We start from the raw sequence: 20,224 nt of genomic DNA, 5'->3' as shown, positions 1-20,224 counted from the left end.
TAACGGCGATTACAGATTACTTTCTTACGCCTCAGATAGTTTAATTAAACCGCATTAAATAAGAATTTAAATAATTTATGAGGAAAATGAAAATAAAACAGAAATAAGAATATATCTATAAAATAATAATTGCATCAAGAAGAAATAAAACGAGCAGTAAAATACGAAGATAAACAATTCAAAGATTAGAGATTGTTTAAAAAACGACCTATGGAAATTTATTGTAATGCCCAAGACAGAAGGAATACAAATATTCCCTATCGTTTAATCCTATCAATGGCGTTTCGTCGAATCCGCGTCTCGAGAGATCGACGTAAAAGTCCATTGTAAACCGTTGCTGCAACGAGTCTTCTGAATTTATCTCTTCGGAATTCTTGCTCGAACGATGAAAAGAAAGAGCAGTGGAACGGCGTTAAGGGTCGACCGGAAATGCCAGTCCCGATCCGTTTCATAACATCGCCGCAACTTCTCTGGACTTTCGACGCATCTGACGGCGCGTTGCAACAGACTCTTACGAGCGATGAATCTTTCCCAGTTTTGCGGAAACTTTTGCAACGATCGATGCATCCCGGAGCCTCGTTCTACACTAATGCAATTAACACGCGGGACCTGTGGCGGCAACAAAGCCGACGGGAGATGAGAGACGACCGAACCGTGACAACGAGCGACCATGAAATCGGTCCGACTCTCCCACGAAAGGGATCGGTGCCGATCGCTATGCCGACGCTCGATCTTCGTGGAAACCGCAATCTGACGGGCGTCTGCCAAGTTAAACGACTTCATTGTTGCGATCATCGTTAACCGTGTCTCGAAGGTGCACACCACACAGTATCGAAACAAGCATTTATACATTCAAAAATTTTTTTTTAAACAAACGAAGCAAGAGAATCAATTTATGACTTGGGTTAATGCAGGTTGACGGGAAAGGAAAGCCACCATTTTGGTTTCAATTACTTGTAACCCGCACTCGACGGACTCCGGGGTCCAGTTAGGCTTATACGGATTACTTATTTCGGACTCGCGAAGTTTTGATTTTTAATAAATAACAATATTAATGATGATATTAAAGGAACGTCTGAAAATGACTGATAACAATAAATAACTCTGTGTCGGGTGCATCGATTCTCTTCCTCTTCGATCAGACTCAGAGGCAACGAGCTGACCCTTTAGACTCGCTATTCGGTTCGTGTCGCGTCTATCTCAACTTAGCTTCACCCCCGTTAAACGAAATAATTGCTTAGCATAATCAAAATAAAAGATCTTCTATCTCTTTAGTTTAGTAATCTAGTTTCTAAGTATGTAAAAGGGAGATCGATGGAACTTGGACTCCATCTATCTCTCTTCGGGTCTCTACTAGCAGCAACCTCCTCGTGATGAGACCTAGTAATCAGTGTTACAATGGAAAGTTTTTCTTTATTGATAACACCGAGCATTGATAACACATGGCTGCGAATTTGAAATAGTTTCTCTAAATAAAACTGTTGATACTACTTTGGTACATCATGTAAGGGAAAGAAGATTTTTCTAAGTTTAGTAATTAGTGTTAACTTTATCGATTTCAGTAGTTCGATCTATTATTTCCTTTTTTATCCGTTCGTGCGTAGGTGGTGGGGCAGTTTAAAGGGCACGAAAGGTACCGAAAATGGGGCCCAATGGCGGCAAGTCCAGGGGACAGAAGAGGTTGAACACACGTTGTGCGGTGAAGCGACGTGACGGAAGCTCGAAAATGCAATTTAGAAGGGCGGTGGGAAAGCACGATCGTGGATCCTCAAGGAGGATCGATTTCTCGACGTGCCGAGGATCGCGTGACCGTTCCCTCCCCCGTCCATTACTTTGGTCCTTATCCAATCGAGCAGCTATTGCGTCGTTCCTCCCTTGGTACCTCTATAGCGCGGACTCCGCGAGGTAAACGACGTAACGGTGAATTTCCGACCGACCGCCAAAGAAATATGTATTTTATTCGTCGTTTTCGATCTCTGCAGTGATCCTCCAGGGACCCCTCTCCGAACAAATCTGTTCTCTCTGCGGTACCATCGTCGGCATCGATTATCGTCGTCACTGAACCACCAGAAGGAAGCTTAAAACTGTACCACTGGATTGTATTGTTACTGGGTTAAAGGTATTTACCATGTTGCTGCGAATTCTAACTTATTTTTGCTTTACATACTTTTCGAGCCGTGTAAAAGGTGACGAAGAAATATGCACGGATAATTTGTAACTCTCAATTATTGCAGCGTTCTGAATAGAAGTTCCAGGACGGTCATCTCCCGAAGCGTTAATTTTCAATTCGCCTTAAGAGGGAAAATAAAGCCCGAGCAACATCCGTGCGCGTAACATTTTCCTCTCGTTTTCCGGGCGGCGGATTCGTTTCCCCGAGTAACTGTAGCGCGTAACTATAAATCACCCCGTATACGCGCGTCTTCTTAATACGCAACTTTTTACTCTTATCGGTGGATCGTCTCTTCTGTCGCGGCGTGCTTTGCCTATTACGCATTTTGTAACGTAAACTACGTAACGGTGAACCTCTCATGCCCGTGCGAACGTAATATGTATCTTAATTATCCCCTTTGATAAATTTAACGAGCCTTTTGCGCGAGATTCATCTCTGCGGACTTTTATCTGATTCGCTTATCGAGGAAAGTAGACGGCGCCCCGTTTCTCACTCGCATTGTTGCGAGCGCGCGTACGCTCAAAATGATTTAACGGTATCAACGGCAGGCTGGATGGTTCTTTTTCATAGCATCTCCTCGCGACGCCTCGTGATTCATCGCGACATTAAAGCGCGACCGAATTTCTGCGAATACACGATTTTAATTCAACCCGTACCGCGCCATTTGCTCCTATCTGATTCTAACTGTTCTTCGAAATTGATGAAATTCTATTCCCGATAAGGCTCTAATGAACGTTCCGTTCGGCTTCTCAAAATTCTCCAACTTCTCAAAGACTCCAATTATTTCTTACCAACGAAAAAGTATCAAATTCCTGGCATTAACGAGCGTCGAATTAATTAATTTCGCTACACGTTTCGAGTCAAATACGTAATATCAGATAAAGTTGACTGTATCTACCTTGAGAAATTTTTATGATAAACTTGCTAGCCAGGCCGTGAATTTAAAATTTCAATGCTTCAAATATTTTCTATTCTATAATTCACTCCCGCGAATAGAACAAAGTTTGCATCACTTTTCCCCAAGGACTGCCATACTCTTTCAAGGGGAAATTATTCAATAATTACGACGACACGAAACATGGCTAGTTTTTGTATTCGGAAAACCAGTTTGGTATTGCAAAGGAACGCGATGGCTTTCAGAACGAAGGCAGAAGACCATAGATCATCGTGTTTGAAATTATGTTTTGTTGTAGTTGTCAGTTAATAAATTAACGTTATGAAATGTGCAATATTTTCCGCGACATCCTAATACAATTGGACCATGATAGGCTTACCTCCTGATGCGCGAGAAACAAGCTTTGCTTCATTATCTCAATATATTCGCTTCCCGTAAAAATGTGCCAACTATATTTCACCGCGCTCTTAATGACACATAATTACCTGCGATTGACACACCACGTCGTGATTTAGCCACCATATTTTCCGATACATTATCCCTCCACGGCCATTGTTGCAAAATAACTCGACGAACAAAAGTCTAAGCTAAATATTTTTTTAATTCTTCTTGATAGCGCGTAATTCTTTGGTTTGTTCCGTAATTGGAATATTATAAGTTCTATTATGAAGCGTCATAATGATTGGGAGAATACAGCGGAGATTTCTTCGGTTTGTTTTTCACCGCACGAGCACACCTCTCTATTGCCATAATTATGATCCTATGAAGTCACAACTCGGGTCATTGACTCTCGAGCAACGTCGTACAACCGCTCACCTGCTCTTTATACAGGGTGTTCGGCCACCCCTGGGAAAAATTTTAATAGAGGATTCTAGAGGCCAAAATAAGACGAGAATCGAGAATACCAATTTGTTGATGGAGGCTTCGTTAAAAAGTTATTAACAATTAAATTCAAAAATTTCAAATCGTTCTGGAAAAATTATTTTCGGTTGCGAGGGTCAATTACAATTACTTTTGGTGAATAGACATACCCCCGAAATCTTGCGCATTTTCGAGAAAAAAATTCAGTACGGTCGGAACTTTAAACATTAATAACTATTTAACGAAAACTCCATCAACAAATTGGTATTCTTGATTTTCGTCTTATTTTGGCCTCTAGAATCTCCTATTAAAATTGTTCCCAGAGGTGGCCGAACACCCTGTATATAAACTAATCAATCAGCTGATTGCCTGCTTTGATATTCTACGCCTTTTCCCGCTGGGACGTTGAGACTCTCTTGTTTATAAAGCCTCCCAACACTGCGAGAAATTTAATTACATAAAAGGTTTTCGCTTTTTTCGTTCCGCTTAAACCCTGCTATAATTATAATATACCTTGACAAGTATTGATAAGCGTTATATCGATAACCATCTTGTCGAGCCAAGGTGGTAGTTTAATTTTTTGTTTAATTAGTATATAAAAACTATCGCAAATAAAGATTAGTCTACCTTCGTCCATTATTAAATCTATTAAAGTAAATTCTATAATGTAAAATCGGTTAAAGTCACTATAATGTAAACGGTTGATTTCAAATTTCATTCGTCAAAATCCAATTTTAAAAAAAATTGAAACTAAGAAGGGGGTGGAAACCCTATACGAAAACCTCTATTTCTTCATGACATTCAATAACAGCAGATGAAATCAAAAATTTCTATTAAAAAATATTAAATTTGCATGTTTGATAGGTTCTCAGAGACGTGACAAAACGCATTGTTGAGGACTCACTGTTGGGATACGAACGGAATTCGCGCGAAAAGTCTCGAACAATAACTTTCCCTTTGAGAATTAGCGATCGTCGGCTGTTCAAAGGTCGGAAACCCATAGCGTAGGAAGGCCAGGTATGGTTTATGCAAACTGAGGTCAGTAAGGGGCGGGACACGGTTAATGAGCTGTTAAGAGACAGACGGTCGGCAAGAGCAGCATCCGCGGCAAGTGGATTGGAGTTTTAAGAGCTACTTACCCCAAGAAGGATCAGTAACAACGGCAGCAGAAGCGCACAACGTCGATTCCCTGGAGTTTCGAGGCTAACCTTCGAGCTGCTCCCGTCCATTATCCTCCTTCGCCAGGACGACGTAACCGCACGTTGCTTGAGGATCCTTCCTGATTTCGACGTCGCTCAGATTACCCTTACGAGTGGAGTTTTGGTCGGAACAAATTGAAGTCTGCACTGGGAACACTGGTTGTACCAATTTCAATTTCTTCTTTTGTCTCTGTTCTGGGATCAGGATTTACTAAACCACCCCCTTGTTGTCTTTTCCTGCGAAAATATATTATAAATTTACATACATCATTTAGACATTAAAGAACAAATAAAATCAGCGTAGGAGTAATTGAAAACTGATTAAGAAAAACAACTTGAGAAATTAAATTACGAAATAAAATATACATAGAAATATTGTTAAAGCTTATGAATCGTAAAAGGAATTAAAATTTTTGATTTGCAATATTCTTGAGGATTATTATCTTCGACAAGTCCAAGTACTATTTTAATTTTTAAGTACAAGTTTGGTATTCACCCCCTTGGGGATAGTCGAGATAAACACGGGTTTCGCTTCGGTTTACGACGGACGCCTACTTTCTTTGATTTAAGATTGCAGAGCAACCCAAGCGATATCTTTTCTGTTTCAATTTTCCTTTTCCGTTCGTTGCGTAAATTTTCATGCAAACTGAAGCAGTAATTCCCGGAGTCGGTCTCGCGAATGTTGACCATAGAGATTAAGTCCATGGACAGACAAATGGTATACGAGATCTAACGAGACATTGACGATCTTCCCGAAGGCTCGTCCTGTTTGGTCGTACCTGAAGAAAATTCTCGCTCCAGATTGAAGACTGGTAAAAAGATTGACGTTTACGAGGAAATACCTAGCCGCGCCGAGTGAGATATTATTGTCATCCCGCGTGTTAGCGGAAGAGTTATAACTCGTTACAAAATTAGAGACGATCAGATTACAATACTTTTCAATATTACTTCTATCGAAGAAAATAATTTCTTAAACAAAACTTCCGTCGTAAGGTTTTTAGATTTCTTCTTCCTTACGTAGAAGAAACTTTTCTGAAAGTTATTTAAGAAGAAGAAATTTATTTAAAAATATATGATTGAATTTGGAGAAAGTAAGTTTATTCTAGTAATTATGTTGACAGATGTACGTTCGAAAATTTGTATTTTCGTAGGTCAAATGGTGGTGAAATTTGAACGAGAGGGATGGTGCGACAATTGAAAGGCCCCAGAAATTGCTAAATGCCGGATCATTACGCGTAATTGTAAAGACGTGTTTCCTTTTCGTCCCGTCCGCTTGATGTCGTCCTTGCGTGCACGTAATCTCGTAAGCTTTGGGAATTGCATACGCAGGAGCTGATAAAAGTTGTGAACCGTTACCGCAGCGTTAATTCGCGCGAACACTTGGCTTTTCCGGGCCGAGTTAATTCTCTCGATCGTTGATGATCGGATGCGCCGTACTAACGACGCGTTGCGATAAATAGTTCGGTTTCTTTAGACATATTGGACTATAGAAGTAGCTGTTTTACCGAAGGCAGTATTTTCAAATGAGGACACTTGCAACAGATGGGTTACCTGCTACACTTCTTTGCTTCTCCTGTTTTTCTAGCCGCCTGATCTGTATGTTAATTTCAGAGCGCTGACCAGCGGCCATTACGTTCTCCAGACATTGATAAACGGTCCTAACCCTCTGTAACCCCGTGCGATTCTAAAGTTACATTCCGATTCTGCATTCTTGATGTCTGATTCAATCATCGATATCAATTGTGGACTTAAAATAATAGTAGTTGAGTCTGCAACTTTTGTGGCTAAGCGCGTACGATCATTTTACACCCTTACGTATCAAGGTTGTATCAATAAAAATTGGATCGATTCTATGTCACGTACTTACAGTCGGTTTTATGTTCTATTATTAATATTTATCGATGGTCCTATCGCTGGGGTTGTTACTTCTTCAACTATGGATGAGATCAATTAATTGCATCGAAACGAGCAATAAACGTACGAAAGTCTAAGTGGCTTTTCAGCACCGTTTAGGGTGAACAAACTACAATACGGATCGCTGTAATTTCATTACAAATCCCCGGTATGAATACCTACAATCTCCATGAAATTCCGTTTTATCCGGGGTCTAACAACGCGGAAATACATAGATATTGAAGTGGAATCGATCGCGAGCATTAACCAGTTGTTGCAAACTGATTTAGACAACTTTTGATTATGCATAACAAAACAAAGCTTCGTATATTCAGGATGAAATAAGACAAGGATTGGAGATGCATATAAACTTCCCAAGAAATACACTGGAAAAATAATAGTATATAATAATAAAATTCACGAGACTCCCATGTAAGTCTATAAAAATTTTCCCTTGGGTTCCTTTTACTTTTCCCAGGGGAAAGACTGGAGCAAGGCAAAAGGCAAAGAACATAATTTTTATTGATTAATTTTGAAGCATGGTCCCCGAGAAGAACAGAAATGGCGTCCTTTTACGCGTCTACGGCCCCGAAAGTTCACACAGATGGGAACAATGGCTGCCGGGGCGGGAGTCGAAGCTAACTGTTGCATTATGCGCGCTGAGATGTAGCGTCAACGAGGCTATCGTGGGTTCCGATCGACCTCTCGCTGGATATTAGAGGCCACATTGAGCCCCCGTCCTGTTTAGGACTCAATGGACGCTGATAATAACAGAGACAAGAACAGGTAACCAGCGGGCCCGTTCGTGCTGGCAAATTACAAATCGTCTCGTGGGCGTACGCACTGAAAGAAAGGTCAGGATTTTATCCCCGTCGCCATCGTCGCGGATAATTTGTCGCGGACAAAAGATTCGAGCCAAGCGAAAGAACAGTTCGACTCTCCTGTTCCGCTGCGATTCTTTTTTCCGGACGTTCGCGGGATTCTCACGACACGGTGCTCGTTCGGTTACTCTCGGTTTCGGATTCTTTGCTTAAAGAATAACGAGCCCGGGAATATATATTTTTATTTATTGTATAAAATACTTTCTAGCGGACGTTGTAGGATTCATTCCTGGGAAAAATTTTAGTGGGCGATTCTAGAGGCAAAAATAAGACGAAAATCAAGAATATCGATTTGTTGATCAAGACTAGAATCTCCCATTAAAATTTTTCCCCGAGGTGGCCGAACATCCTGTGTAACTTTCATTATAATCCTATTCAAACTTATTTCCTTTAGTTCCACAGTGAAAAATCCTGACATCCATGTGTGAACGTGGCAATCAAAGTGTTGAGAGTTTCGATGCGAGAATTCATGATAAGGGATCGTGGAGGCCATTGTATTGGATCTCTTCTGTGACTAACATTGATTAAAAAATTTCGCTTCGATAATTACTGTGAACCTTTTCCATTATCTCATTGCCCAATGCACGATAGGCAGTATGTAACATATAATTATCACGATCTTCATAAAGTTTTTATTACTTTCAGCATCGTATCCAATCTGCTCATCGCAAAGTATTTTCAGCTCGAATCTGTTCGATGCCAGACGCGATTCAAACTGCGCTTAAAGGGCTCGATGAACTTCCGATCCGAGACAACGTCTTGATAATCCTGGAGCTGGCCTGGCGGCCGTTCCGTTTGGCTCGTTTGACCCTTGGCCGTGAAATCATCCGTACTATAATAATTTATTGCTACCAGCTCGTGTTTCTGGCCGGTAGGCGCCTTCGTTCTCTCAATCTAGATCGGTCTGCGGAGGAAACGGCGTTTACTCGAGTCAGTCCTGGGAATCGAACCCGGAACCCCAGCCGTTTCTTTTTCCATCGTGCCTTTTGCCCGTGGCATCTTCCTCGAGTTATCCTTGTGTTATCCTATCGACGATTCCGTCCATTTCGCTGGATGCGTTTTCCGTTACGCGATCGCGGAATCCCGGTGGCATTCTTCCGTTTCTTCCCGGCGCCAACATCTTTTCGTTCCTTTCAAACCTCTCGACAGTTCTTTGCCTTTTCACCTTTCGTTCAGAAGTTAAACATTCGTTAATTTTTTCGACGAGCTGGATAAAACGAAGCGAAGATTTCAGCTTTCACCAAAACATCTTCTGAACACTGCTTTATTCGTGTTCAGTCATTAATGCAGAAATTGATTTTAACTTTTTGGCACACAAACGTTTAAGATTGTACAACTACGAACAATCAAACTGAAAATATTCTTTCTCCCCGAATAATCTCGGCGGAAATATACAATTTTCATACGGAGCGTTCATTGTAAATTTTGTACATACAGGAAGTACGTTCGGGCGATAAAGTTGGCTGGAACATCCAAGCACAATGAGGCAATGCTACTTTGTTCCGTTCTCCTGTACGCAGGATTCTCTTCGACTCACGGAACTGCTTGCGCAAGGAAGTTTCCTCATCACACCGGTCGACAATTTTGTCAATTTCTGCGAATAAGCGAACCGTTACGCGAAAGTAAACTTCTCGCGGAAACGTTCGCCGCAAACGGTAGTCCTTCCATTTTCCGAAGGCCGTTTCTAATATAAACGCGGCATCCAGCGGTTCGGGTTAATCCTTTTTCCAGGCGCGCCATTTCCCATTAACCTTTCGACGCACGGAATTACGATTCCCTTTCGCGATACGGCCAAAGGGGACAATTTCAAATTTTTAAAAAACGAAATTTACCATAATCATTTCGCAAACCTGCCATTTCGTTCGCTTAGAACATTAGCGTGAAATTTATTGCGAATACCAACGAGTTACGAATTCATTTCTCGAGGTAAAAATTTCATAATTCACTCTATGATTTTGATGAAATAATACTTCAATTTATTTTAATTTAAAACTCTATCTTTTTAAGACATATTAATCTTACTATTATATAAAACTGAATTTTCTTCATATATAATATATGATTGAAAATTCTTATATATTTTGAGAAACAGAACTATTTTCAACAAATTACAATTTTATTTCCAATCCAAGTTCGAAACTCTATCCTTTTAAGGTAGACAATATATTAATCCTACTAACACATATTTTCTTCCTTTTCTTCCATTACATAAAATTAAATTTTCTCCATTCATAACATATAATTTAAAATTATCATTTATTTTGAGTTACTTTATAATAGTAAAGTTTACTTAAATTAAATTTTAAATTTTATATTTATTTGGTCCATAATGGACAAGCCTAGTAAAAAAAGAAAAATTTCCTGTGATCGATCATTAAAAATGGACCGTGTTATCCCTGGTAATCCGTCAGAAATGCCCCACCCAGTAATATAGAAACTGCAAGAGAATATAAATTTCACACATGCACACCAGCATACCAACGATTCAATGAACTAATTTTATAACGCTATGAGTGAAAAGTTTATGGAGCGAAGCGTACACCGCGATCTCGAACCTCGTCGTATCGATTACTTTTGTTAATCCCTTTTATGCGAGAATCGCTTTTTTGTTTCGCGCGAGGTATCGCGGACTAATGGCGCGTTCGGTCCCCGGAACGTAACCGTGAAAAGCGTCTGGAAAATGATGATTTCTTACGTCTACGCGCGTGCTAGCTAGCCTATCGTAGAATTCTTTCTGGTAGTCCGCCACTTCGACGATTTTCCTGCAGAGGATGCGCTAGGTGCCGTTAGGCGAGTGCGAAACGGAATCTTCGCGGAAATGCTCCACGAAGCGACAGTAGTTCCTCCTGAACAATGGCCCTTTTTATTGTTCCTGGAAACGAGCCACTCGAGAATGTTTCGAGGAATTTCCCCTCCCCCCTCCCAGAGATTCGGAAATCCCGTTAAAAAATCTTTATAAACTTCCAAAACGAAAGTGTTTACACACTGGGGAATCATCACATTTTTATTTGATGGCCATTACGAAAAAATTTGTTGTTGATTCTATAAATGATTTTGAGTATGCATTTATATAAAGAAATAACGTGAACTTGATTATTTATAGTATTACACAACCTTGTCAAAAATTCGGTCGACATAGTCAAATAGTATACATTTTCTATCAAATGTATTATATGTTTGTATCAGCAAAATAAATAAACATTGCTCCACGCTTTTCGAAAAATACAGACTGATGAAATGAAACGATATTATCATATAAACATCGGAATATACGCCATTTTGTTAACAGTACGAATCAATGTCGCTTGGGATAATTCTAAATATCGACTTTTATAACCACAATCTATAATATTCTCTCTACTCACTAAAGATGCACTAGTATTCGCCTCAGGATAAGGAATAGCTCAATTTGTACAGGAATCTCTTCTTTCTTCGTATAAGTTGTTCAACAATCGTTTACGTTAACCTTCAATCCGCCTCAGTAGCTCATTCCCCTAATACTTCACAACTTTAAAGACGATTACACTGATCAGACCGAATTAATTAACTACAGGAGTGAATGCAGATACACGAAACGCGAACTATTGCTCGTAATTATATACACTGTAAAGTTAATTCAGTACACAGACAGTTCATTTAGAGGTTAAACTACCGACGTACACGTGCTACGACCAGATGTTCGAAACTGCGTTTCCCGTATTTCGTCAAATCACCCGACCGAGCACGACCGACCACGGCCGACGATACCCGATCTTTCCGACCCTCCGACACTCGCGCTTCGTAATGTAAACAGAAACGCGAAAAATTTACTAACCGTCCTGCCACTTGCCAGGATTCAATTTATATCGAAAAAATGCGTTTAAAGTCGGGAGTTGGAAATAAGGGAGCGTTGCTCATCAATCATCCGAGTTCCAGAATTGCCAAGTTTAACGCAGAAAGAGCGAGGAACGAAACGTGCTAGCGACTCGCGGTGATAAATGAAGGTAACAAGGACTAAGGAGAGGCGCACAGGGGCATTCACCGTGACCGAAAGAAGTAAGTTACTGTTATGCAATAAAGAAGAAGTTATCGTTGCAGCCATTGATCTGCGTAACATATACGATGACGTAAATTACAACATTTTCCGTCACCATTGATCGTTGCACGCTTGTTGCAATTATCGCGCAAAGGTGATACCGTGACGTCCATTTTATCGACGTATCATTCAAGATATTGTTAACCGTTAAGTGTACCGGGTGGTTGGTCGGGCATGAATAACGCACCGTAATAATACCGCCGTGTTCAATCGCGTATTGAAACGAACTGTCGTTCTGTTAAACTTTGCAACACCGTTGTTTATGGCGAACGAGATCTAAGTCGCCTTTATTGAATTTGAATACTGTTTTAATTGGAATAATTTTAATTCGTTGAAAATCAATAAAGTAAGTGGTTCAGAGTTAATGGTCAATAAATTATAATCGGCCGAATAACCAAGTTTTGACAACTCTAAATATTGTTGCTGGTTATGAAATATTATTCTTTTTTTACTCCATTTTTTGTAAAATCAGTGAAACGTAGAAAATACCTTCCTTCTGTCCTATCTGTTGAAAGCTTCGACCATTTAACGCAGGTTCTCCTCGGTAAACACAGGAAAACTAAAATTACATTCTGTATGATAATTGCAAGGAATACTAATTATTATTGTAATGTCTTTATTACGCTAGCTGCGAGATAGTATCAACATTGCAACAGAAAGCGTATAATACTATTGCGTAAAGGGAAGGTGCAGCCAATGTCTGCTATCGAACATAACCTCAAATCTGCTTATTTGAAAACTGATATAACATGAAACGAAATAAAATGACAATAACGGATAAAGTTAGATAAGATATCGAAAGATAGAGAATCTGGTAGCAAATTTAACCCTTTGCGGTATAATTTTCCATTTTTATTTTTAAAGAGGGTTTCAAATGTTCAGGAATATTACAGTTAAATAATGCATTTTTGACTGAGGTAAATTTGTCATGTAAATGTTAACAAATTAAAATAAAAATAACAATAACGGATCGTAAAATATATATGTTAGACATACATTAATTTCTTCCATATTTTTTTATATAAAAAAAAAAGTGACTTTATTATATTAGTGTCAGTTTGAGACCTATTTCTACTTGCAGCCTGCGTCACAGAGGCAATTACTCTTTTCATACTTCGACAGAAATTTATGTATCGTGTCATTTTTTCGCCGTCGTACAATGAACGGTTACATGTAGATTAATGATTACAAATGAGACGAGCATTAGCGGAATGATACGAAACATTCGTATCATTCAGGTCGAAAGGTGAGAAGAAGAACTGGTACACAGTAGCAAATAACTCGATAATACCGATATTCCAAATACTTTCTAATCCTCTAACTTGGAGAGTCTCCTATTCGGGACTCTCGGAGAAACATCTGCATTTCCCAGAGTGTTCATCGTCGGCTATCAACGTCGAAGCGTTTATCTCGGATCGTCCCGTGCCCGGAGTCTCAAAAAGGCAGGCTCGACGAGAGACTCCGAGATGATAAAAACCAAAAAATGAAGAAGAATCCGCGCTCCGGAATGTCGTGCTCCGATTGGCTGGCTGTCGAACCGGGGGCTCTTGGATTGGCCCCAGGCGCGTTTCCCCACCTTCGCTGGAAATTCACTTTTTACGGACGTTATTACAAAACTGACTGGCATCTCCTAGACCATGTCATTATGGCTTAGTACTCCACACGGCGAGGATCCTCTCACGAGTACCCACCACCACCACCACCGTCACAATTTCCACCACCGTCGTCACCACTTCCACCAAGCACTCTACCTCCACCACCGCCTCCACCTCTGGGTAACCTCTTCTATTTCTACTACTTCGTCCTCCTCCTCCTCATCTTCCCACCTTTCGCGGCCGTGGAAGACGAGCAGCCACGCGCGGATATCCTGGCAGAGTGTTACGGAGAACGGAGAACAGTGGCACAGAACGCACGTTGCTCCATTTTCGTGCATCACGCACAGGAAGACCCAGTTCTCTGTCGTCCCTTCGTCTTCGAGCAGCCCTTCGAGCCCGTTTCCAAACGGCCGATCGGGTGGTTCGCGATCTGTGCTCGAAAGGGAGGATCTTCGAGGTCCCGCGGAAAAACAGCTGACGAGGGATCGTCCCCGGGCCAGGTGCGCCGGACTCTCGGTGATAGAGGATCCTCTTTGGTGTCTGGGGCGAACCCAGTGTAAAGGGACCGTTCGCGACGAGACCGTAAGAAACCGGTGGTGAAACGCGCAATTTCGTGCACGGGACCATCAATTAACCGTGCTTTCGTTTTCGTCGAGAGAACAGTGCACTGTGATTCGTGAGAGAACCGCCACCAGTGAGTTTCCAGGGACTGGTTCCTCGAGGGCGAACGAAGGTCGCGCAGGGTCCGGGCCACCGTCATGGCCGCGACGAGGATGGGCTGGAAGATTAGATTGTAAGTGATTATTTTTATTACTACGCTTGCTACGGTTGCTCAAGGGACGCGAGATCAACAGCGTTCCGCGAACCTTTCAAGATTTTTGTCGTTCTGATGAAGGAATCGTTTTGTTCACTCTGCAAGGATCTAAATAGATCTCGAAATTTGGGCAGGGATTGAATCGGTCCAGAAAATAATTATTTTAAACTGTTATTTATTGGTCTTGACTGAAACAGTTATGAGGTCGAAAAGTATTATAGATATTTCATACTCAGTAATTTACAAAGAAAACTTACTATCACAGCATTGTAAATACTACGTATTGGTAGGAACACTTATCAGGTTAATAGTTCGAAATTTGCACATATCTTTGGTTCAACAACTTGTAACACAGTGCAATTTCTCTATCATTACATTATTTATATAACTATACTTAAAATTTATTTCAACAATAATTCAAGCATAGCAGTAGTTGATCATTTAAGAGAATGTTATTCATAGAGTATTCTTGTGGAATGATCGTATAAAATTTATAGACCCACGTGTTAACAGTTCCTTTATCATTTTATGTTTAATTTTCTGCTGAAATCCTAACATGTTTTCACTTGTTGACACATGTCAAAATGGAACATTCAAATACTCGAATCACTTTTCATTCAATAATTGAGCACCATTGATAGCATTAAAAAATAAACTATCTATTTTATTTTTCACACTAGTTAAATAGACGTAATTAAAAGATATAATTATATATTTTGTAAGGAAACTGCTAGATTAGTTAGCCCCGTAGAAAATTTAATTCGTTATACATGACTTGATTTATTGAAAATTGCTTCTGTTTCGAGAATGGATCTTTTTTCCAAAATGACACTGTACATTTTGGACTTACTTTTTCATATAAATTCACCCTCTTTCGTCCTGTATTATAATCTAGCTATCGTAATACAAAAATTGCTAGTTTTAGACGTAATATATGCCACGAAAATAAATGCAATCAGTGCAATGAAGGGTCAATGAAACGTCGAATGCTACGTATTTTCCAACGTACCAGAAAAATTGAGAATGGAGTTATTACGATGGATTAATATCCATGCAGGAACGATCGACAAGGGTGGAAAATGTGAATCGATTTGATCGACAGATTAGGTTGCTCCCTAACATCGTATTAAGAGGCTGATTGGCTGTTCGTTTACGGGAAATCAGGAATATCGTTCGCCCCGCGCTTTCGTTGGATCGCGCCTCCGGTCGATCTTCTCAGCCGATATGGAAAGCTTCGATCACGACGGAACGGTCAAAAATACATAATCGATTAGAGGCGGAATCATCGACCGTGAAACGCCACGTATCTCGTTAATCTATTATCCGTTCTCGCTCAGTGCTCGATCTTCCGAGAAATGGCGTAACATCGTCCGCAACGGAGTAAATAATAATTGCAGCTTTTCTTTTGGATGGAACGCGGCTGAGATACTGATCTTCCCGTTACTAAATCAGTCTTACTGTTTCTGAGCATTTTTTTCCGACGCGTTACTTTCTTTAAAAATAATTTTGCATTTCGAACAGATCGTATTCCACGCATCTCTGAAATGTTTACTTCCTTTTAGATGTTAACAAGATAGAAAAACCATGTTTTGCGATATATTTATATTAATAACACACAATTTATATATCGTAAGTCTTAATATACACACAAGGAATTAATGAAACAAAAGCTAATGAAATATAAATTAACTACTTATTGTGAAAGCACAAAGTGAATATATTAACATCGCAGATATTGAAACATTCACTCGCTTTTCTGTTCGGTTACTTGCGACTAATTAGTTCTTGAACCTGAAAGGGACAGTAATGATATGCGACAGAAATCTCTTAAAATTCACCCACGACTCGCTGAAATTCCACTTTCTTCTAGACGCACTCTCCCTCGCGCATAATTTACACGCGTATGTGCGTTTGTTCTTTTAAAATTAAGTAGACGGTTGCGCCAAAGTCTAACGAAACTCTGAACTAGATCTACTTTAGTTCGATTGATTGACAGAATTCACAATTTTCCCTGGATTTGAGTCTCGTCAATATTTTTTAATTCAGCGAAGACTTTCACTGTAATTGAAATAGGATCGAAATTAATCAGTCTTATAGCAGAACCCGGTGGTATAATATTCTTCGAAAGCCATTGAGAAAATATTTAACAAAATAAAGACAAAATAAAATAAGAAAATCAAATTAAATTATTAATTTGTTAAATAAATAGTACTTTGTCGATATCTTAGCATATGGAATAAGAGATGTACATGTTGTAACGGTTGACTTAGTTACTGGCACGGGTCTCTTCCGTAATTATGGACAGCATGAGTCGACGTAAGAGACATCTATAACATGATATTATTGTTTGAAATAGGAACGAGCAACTCAATACCGTTTGAATTCGAATGGCGTTAAAAAATCGAGTCCAAATTACTATTTACAAAGCACAACTATATTCGATATAAAAATAGAGTACCAATATTTCTATTTTTCAATTTTTCTGTCCATCAATCTTGTTTTTAGGAATTCGTTAGAATTAGAAAGAAACACCAACTTAATACCGTTTTAAAGGATCGAGTCTGAATTACGATTTGCAAAACACAGCTGTACTCGATATAAAAATTAAATAACGAGGACAAAACAATTTTTCAGTTTTTCTGTCCACCAATCTCGTTCTTAGGATCATGTATACTTGGAACTGTTCACACGTAATTTCCTGTCCACTTTTCCACGCGTGGTCTTTGCTCGACTATCTCAATTCCGCGAACAAATATTTGAAGAAGCAACGGCGTTGAAATAACGCGCGTAAATCTCGAACGTTCGCAAAAACGGTTCGCGATTGGATAATAATTAGGTAATTATTGCCGCTCGGGGCGCACGAAAGGTGGTGTAATAAGTAGATCGCGGAAACGATCGTTATCCGAGGCAACGAAAAACGATCGATCGGCGATCGCAGCGTTGGCCTTGATCTCTTGATCGATCGTCGACGATCGGAGCATCGACCAATCAAACGGGACATTAACCACAGCGTTACGGAGGATCTCGCGCTGGTTTGCATGCACCACGATAGGATCGCGGCAGATCTAGCCGATCCACGGGTGCGCGTGTATTTGCGTAAATTATATCCCACATAGGCCAGTCAACGTACACCGAAAAGCTCGGTAATTAAAACGAACATGCGTGTACACGAAAGTGTAGTACGCGTCGAGTAATGAAATCATTAAGATTTCACTGTCACGCTTCTTTCTGTGTTCCTGCACGCAGCTTAAATGAAATCTAATCCTTGTATCGCATATTCCACGCGAACGCCCACGCAAGCTATTGATTCATCATTTTATTCGTTCATTTTCTTACTATGACTTAGTTCTTATTTTAAGTAGTAGTAATTTCTCTATCGTTTGCATTTCCATTTCAGCTTTTTATCTATACATTTTTATTATGGAAAGATTTTTTTTTAAATTATTATTTTCAATTTCTTTTTTCGTTTAACTTATTAGTTTCTTGTTTACGGTTTGTTCGTGACTTTGATTTTGTTTACAATTCATTTCACTTCACCTATTTTTAAGGTAAAATTACTTGATTCAATTGTTGATAACATTACATAATTTTATTTGCCTTTGTGGAGTATTGAGAATGACTCAAATTCTAGGCTTGTGTAAGATCGAAAATTAAGTTGTGCATCTTAGTAATTTGACAGTAGTGGATACAGTAATATTTGAAGAAATTTTTATTCAACATTTTCCTCTAAATTTGAGTCTTCAGAATTATATAACGTATTAAATTATATAATATTAAATTGTAGAAGATTATTTTTATATTTTATTTTAGATTATATATAGTATGACGTAACATTTGTGTGTCCTCTATTCCTATAAAACTTTTTAGAAGATCTAGTAAATACTATTAAAATACACAGTAATATTTAAGCAGTATTGCAGATTTATTTCTGTCACGATTAAGATTGCCAATCATAACAAGCAACTCTTTAATCAACATTATTCATAATTACACAACATACTAAAATGCAGAATATTCTAGACGAGCAAGTTTGTTTTATATTTTTGTAGGACTACATATTTGATATCCTGAGACGTTTCGATTTTTAAAGCCTGGGGTTCAATCTCAAAACTTAGAAAAAATTATCACCATATTTTGTATCTGAAATAATTCTGAAGATCAAAATTGAGAGATTCAGTGTCACACAAATAATATTCTAATATTTTCAAGTTCTTTCCAAATATTACGGAATATTACAATTACCATACAGTCTTAGGTGCATTAAATTTTGTAAAAACAAAAGAAAGAAGCTAGAAACAAAATTTCTGGGCATAGGTACGATCTAGCGACTTCAATGCTGGGGCAAGCGAGGCGCGTAGACTGGTCGATGGAGCGTCGCGACGTTATAGATCCCACGGGAAGCTGTAGAAACGTGGATGCGTGCGCGATATCTGAAATCGTGACGCACTCCAGCAGCCGATCCCGTGTACGCAGCCCCGATACGTGAGCTATACGACAGCGTATAACGTAACATGCACACAGAAGCGGGAACACGAACCGACGAACACACACCGGGTCCGTGGTGTGTGGTTAATTTACAGCTAGTTCTACAGCTCGTATCCTCCTCGTATCTCGAGCGTCGTATCTTGTCTATGACGTCCCTGTCAACTGCAGCGGGATCGTAATCCCGGAAGTGGGCGCAGAATATCTCGAGGCCCAAGTGATATCAGAAATTACAATTCGTGGTCCGTTCTTCCGATCGACCTCTAATTGTTCCTGTTCTTTGGAACAACGATCATTTGAGGTTTTTTTCATTTTTACTTTGCTACTCTTAGACTCTGATCGATTTTTGAATCGTAGATTCGTTACTATTTTGCTGACTCGAAGACTTTGACATACTTTTCATTTTTTCTTTCCACTCGATTTAACATATTTACTTTTGTCTTTGAATCATATCGCTTGGAAGAGATGCTTTCGAGGAGGTTTTTAGACAGATAGCTCTACTTTGAAAATCTCTAATTGTCTCAGGAATAAATCTTCGTGTATAGTGTACGTGTAATTTAATTAAATTTCAGCTATTATAACAAATTTCGAGTAATAGGTGAATATTGTACGTTTGTTATTCGAATAAAATTACCTTGAATTAATTTTTCTGCAAAAGGTTCAAAGATAACTGTAATTATGTTGCATTTACGGAGCACTTGGCTAGTTTGCGCGACAAACGATCCGATTTACGACGATCGCGCTAAAATCGTCGATCCCTCGGTGGGACGATTTCGTCATTGTTTCCATTCACTGCTTTCGATTCCTGCGTTCCGGACGATTAGATCGTCGCTGGACACGGCGACTCGTAGTTTCTGGGGGGAAAACCACCGCAGAGACGCCAAAAGAACGAGGATTTCGATTCGTCTTCTCTTCTCGATCACTGTAATCTCGCTCCTCGGTGGTCTTTTCTTTAAGGTATCGATTCCCAACCGACCCGATCGCAAAATACGTTCTTATTTACGCGTTTCTCCGTGGCACGTTTTCTACAGAGAGCGAAACCACCGCGACAAGAACCTCAATTGTCAGTTAGACTCGGGATTCTCGCATTTAGATAATTGAACATCCTATTTCCAAAATTATTCCAACCCAATAAACACCGAAAAAAATGTAATTTCCTTATAATTACTCGAGATTTTTAATACAAATTATACTATTATTAGGAAGTACCTAGTGTCGTGGATGGCTTTCAAACATAAAAAAGTAGCAATATACATATTAAATCGCGAAGAATGTTTTAAACACTTCTCGGGGTTTCAAATAATGGAGTAATCTCGATTTCCTCTAGTATAATCTTTATTAAATAAACTTGTACACTGT

General features: G+C 39.5%; 1 protein-coding gene and 1 long non-coding RNA gene across 2 annotated transcripts in view; one reads left to right on the top strand and one right to left on the bottom strand.

The window, feature by feature from the left end:
- The window catches only part of LOC143346910 (uncharacterized), a 34,346-nt gene extending 22,804 nt beyond the window's left edge, over positions 1–11,542 (bottom strand). The window contains exons 1-2 of the long non-coding RNA XR_013080525.1: positions 11,265–11,542; positions 5,066–5,362 (exon numbers count right to left, since the gene is read on the bottom strand). This is a non-coding gene — a long non-coding RNA (uncharacterized LOC143346910). The remainder of the gene's footprint in view (positions 1–5,065; positions 5,363–11,264) is intronic.
- Positions 11,543–13,846: 2,304 nt separating this feature from the next.
- Positions 13,847–20,224, top strand: part of LOC143346212 (uncharacterized) — a 98,888-nt gene continuing 92,510 nt past the window's right edge. The window contains exon 1 of the mRNA XM_076774115.1: positions 13,847–14,362. Coding sequence (XP_076630230.1) covers positions 14,328–14,362 — 35 coding nt within the window. The 5' untranslated portion in view covers positions 13,847–14,327. The remainder of the gene's footprint in view (positions 14,363–20,224) is intronic.

Source organism: Colletes latitarsis, chromosome 10 (assembly GCF_051014445.1).
Source record: "Colletes latitarsis isolate SP2378_abdomen chromosome 10, iyColLati1, whole genome shotgun sequence".
Lineage (NCBI taxonomy): Eukaryota > Metazoa > Arthropoda > Insecta > Hymenoptera > Colletidae > Colletes > Colletes latitarsis.
Note: the sequence above shows the minus strand (reverse complement) of the source record. Positions and strands in the feature narration are given on the sequence as shown.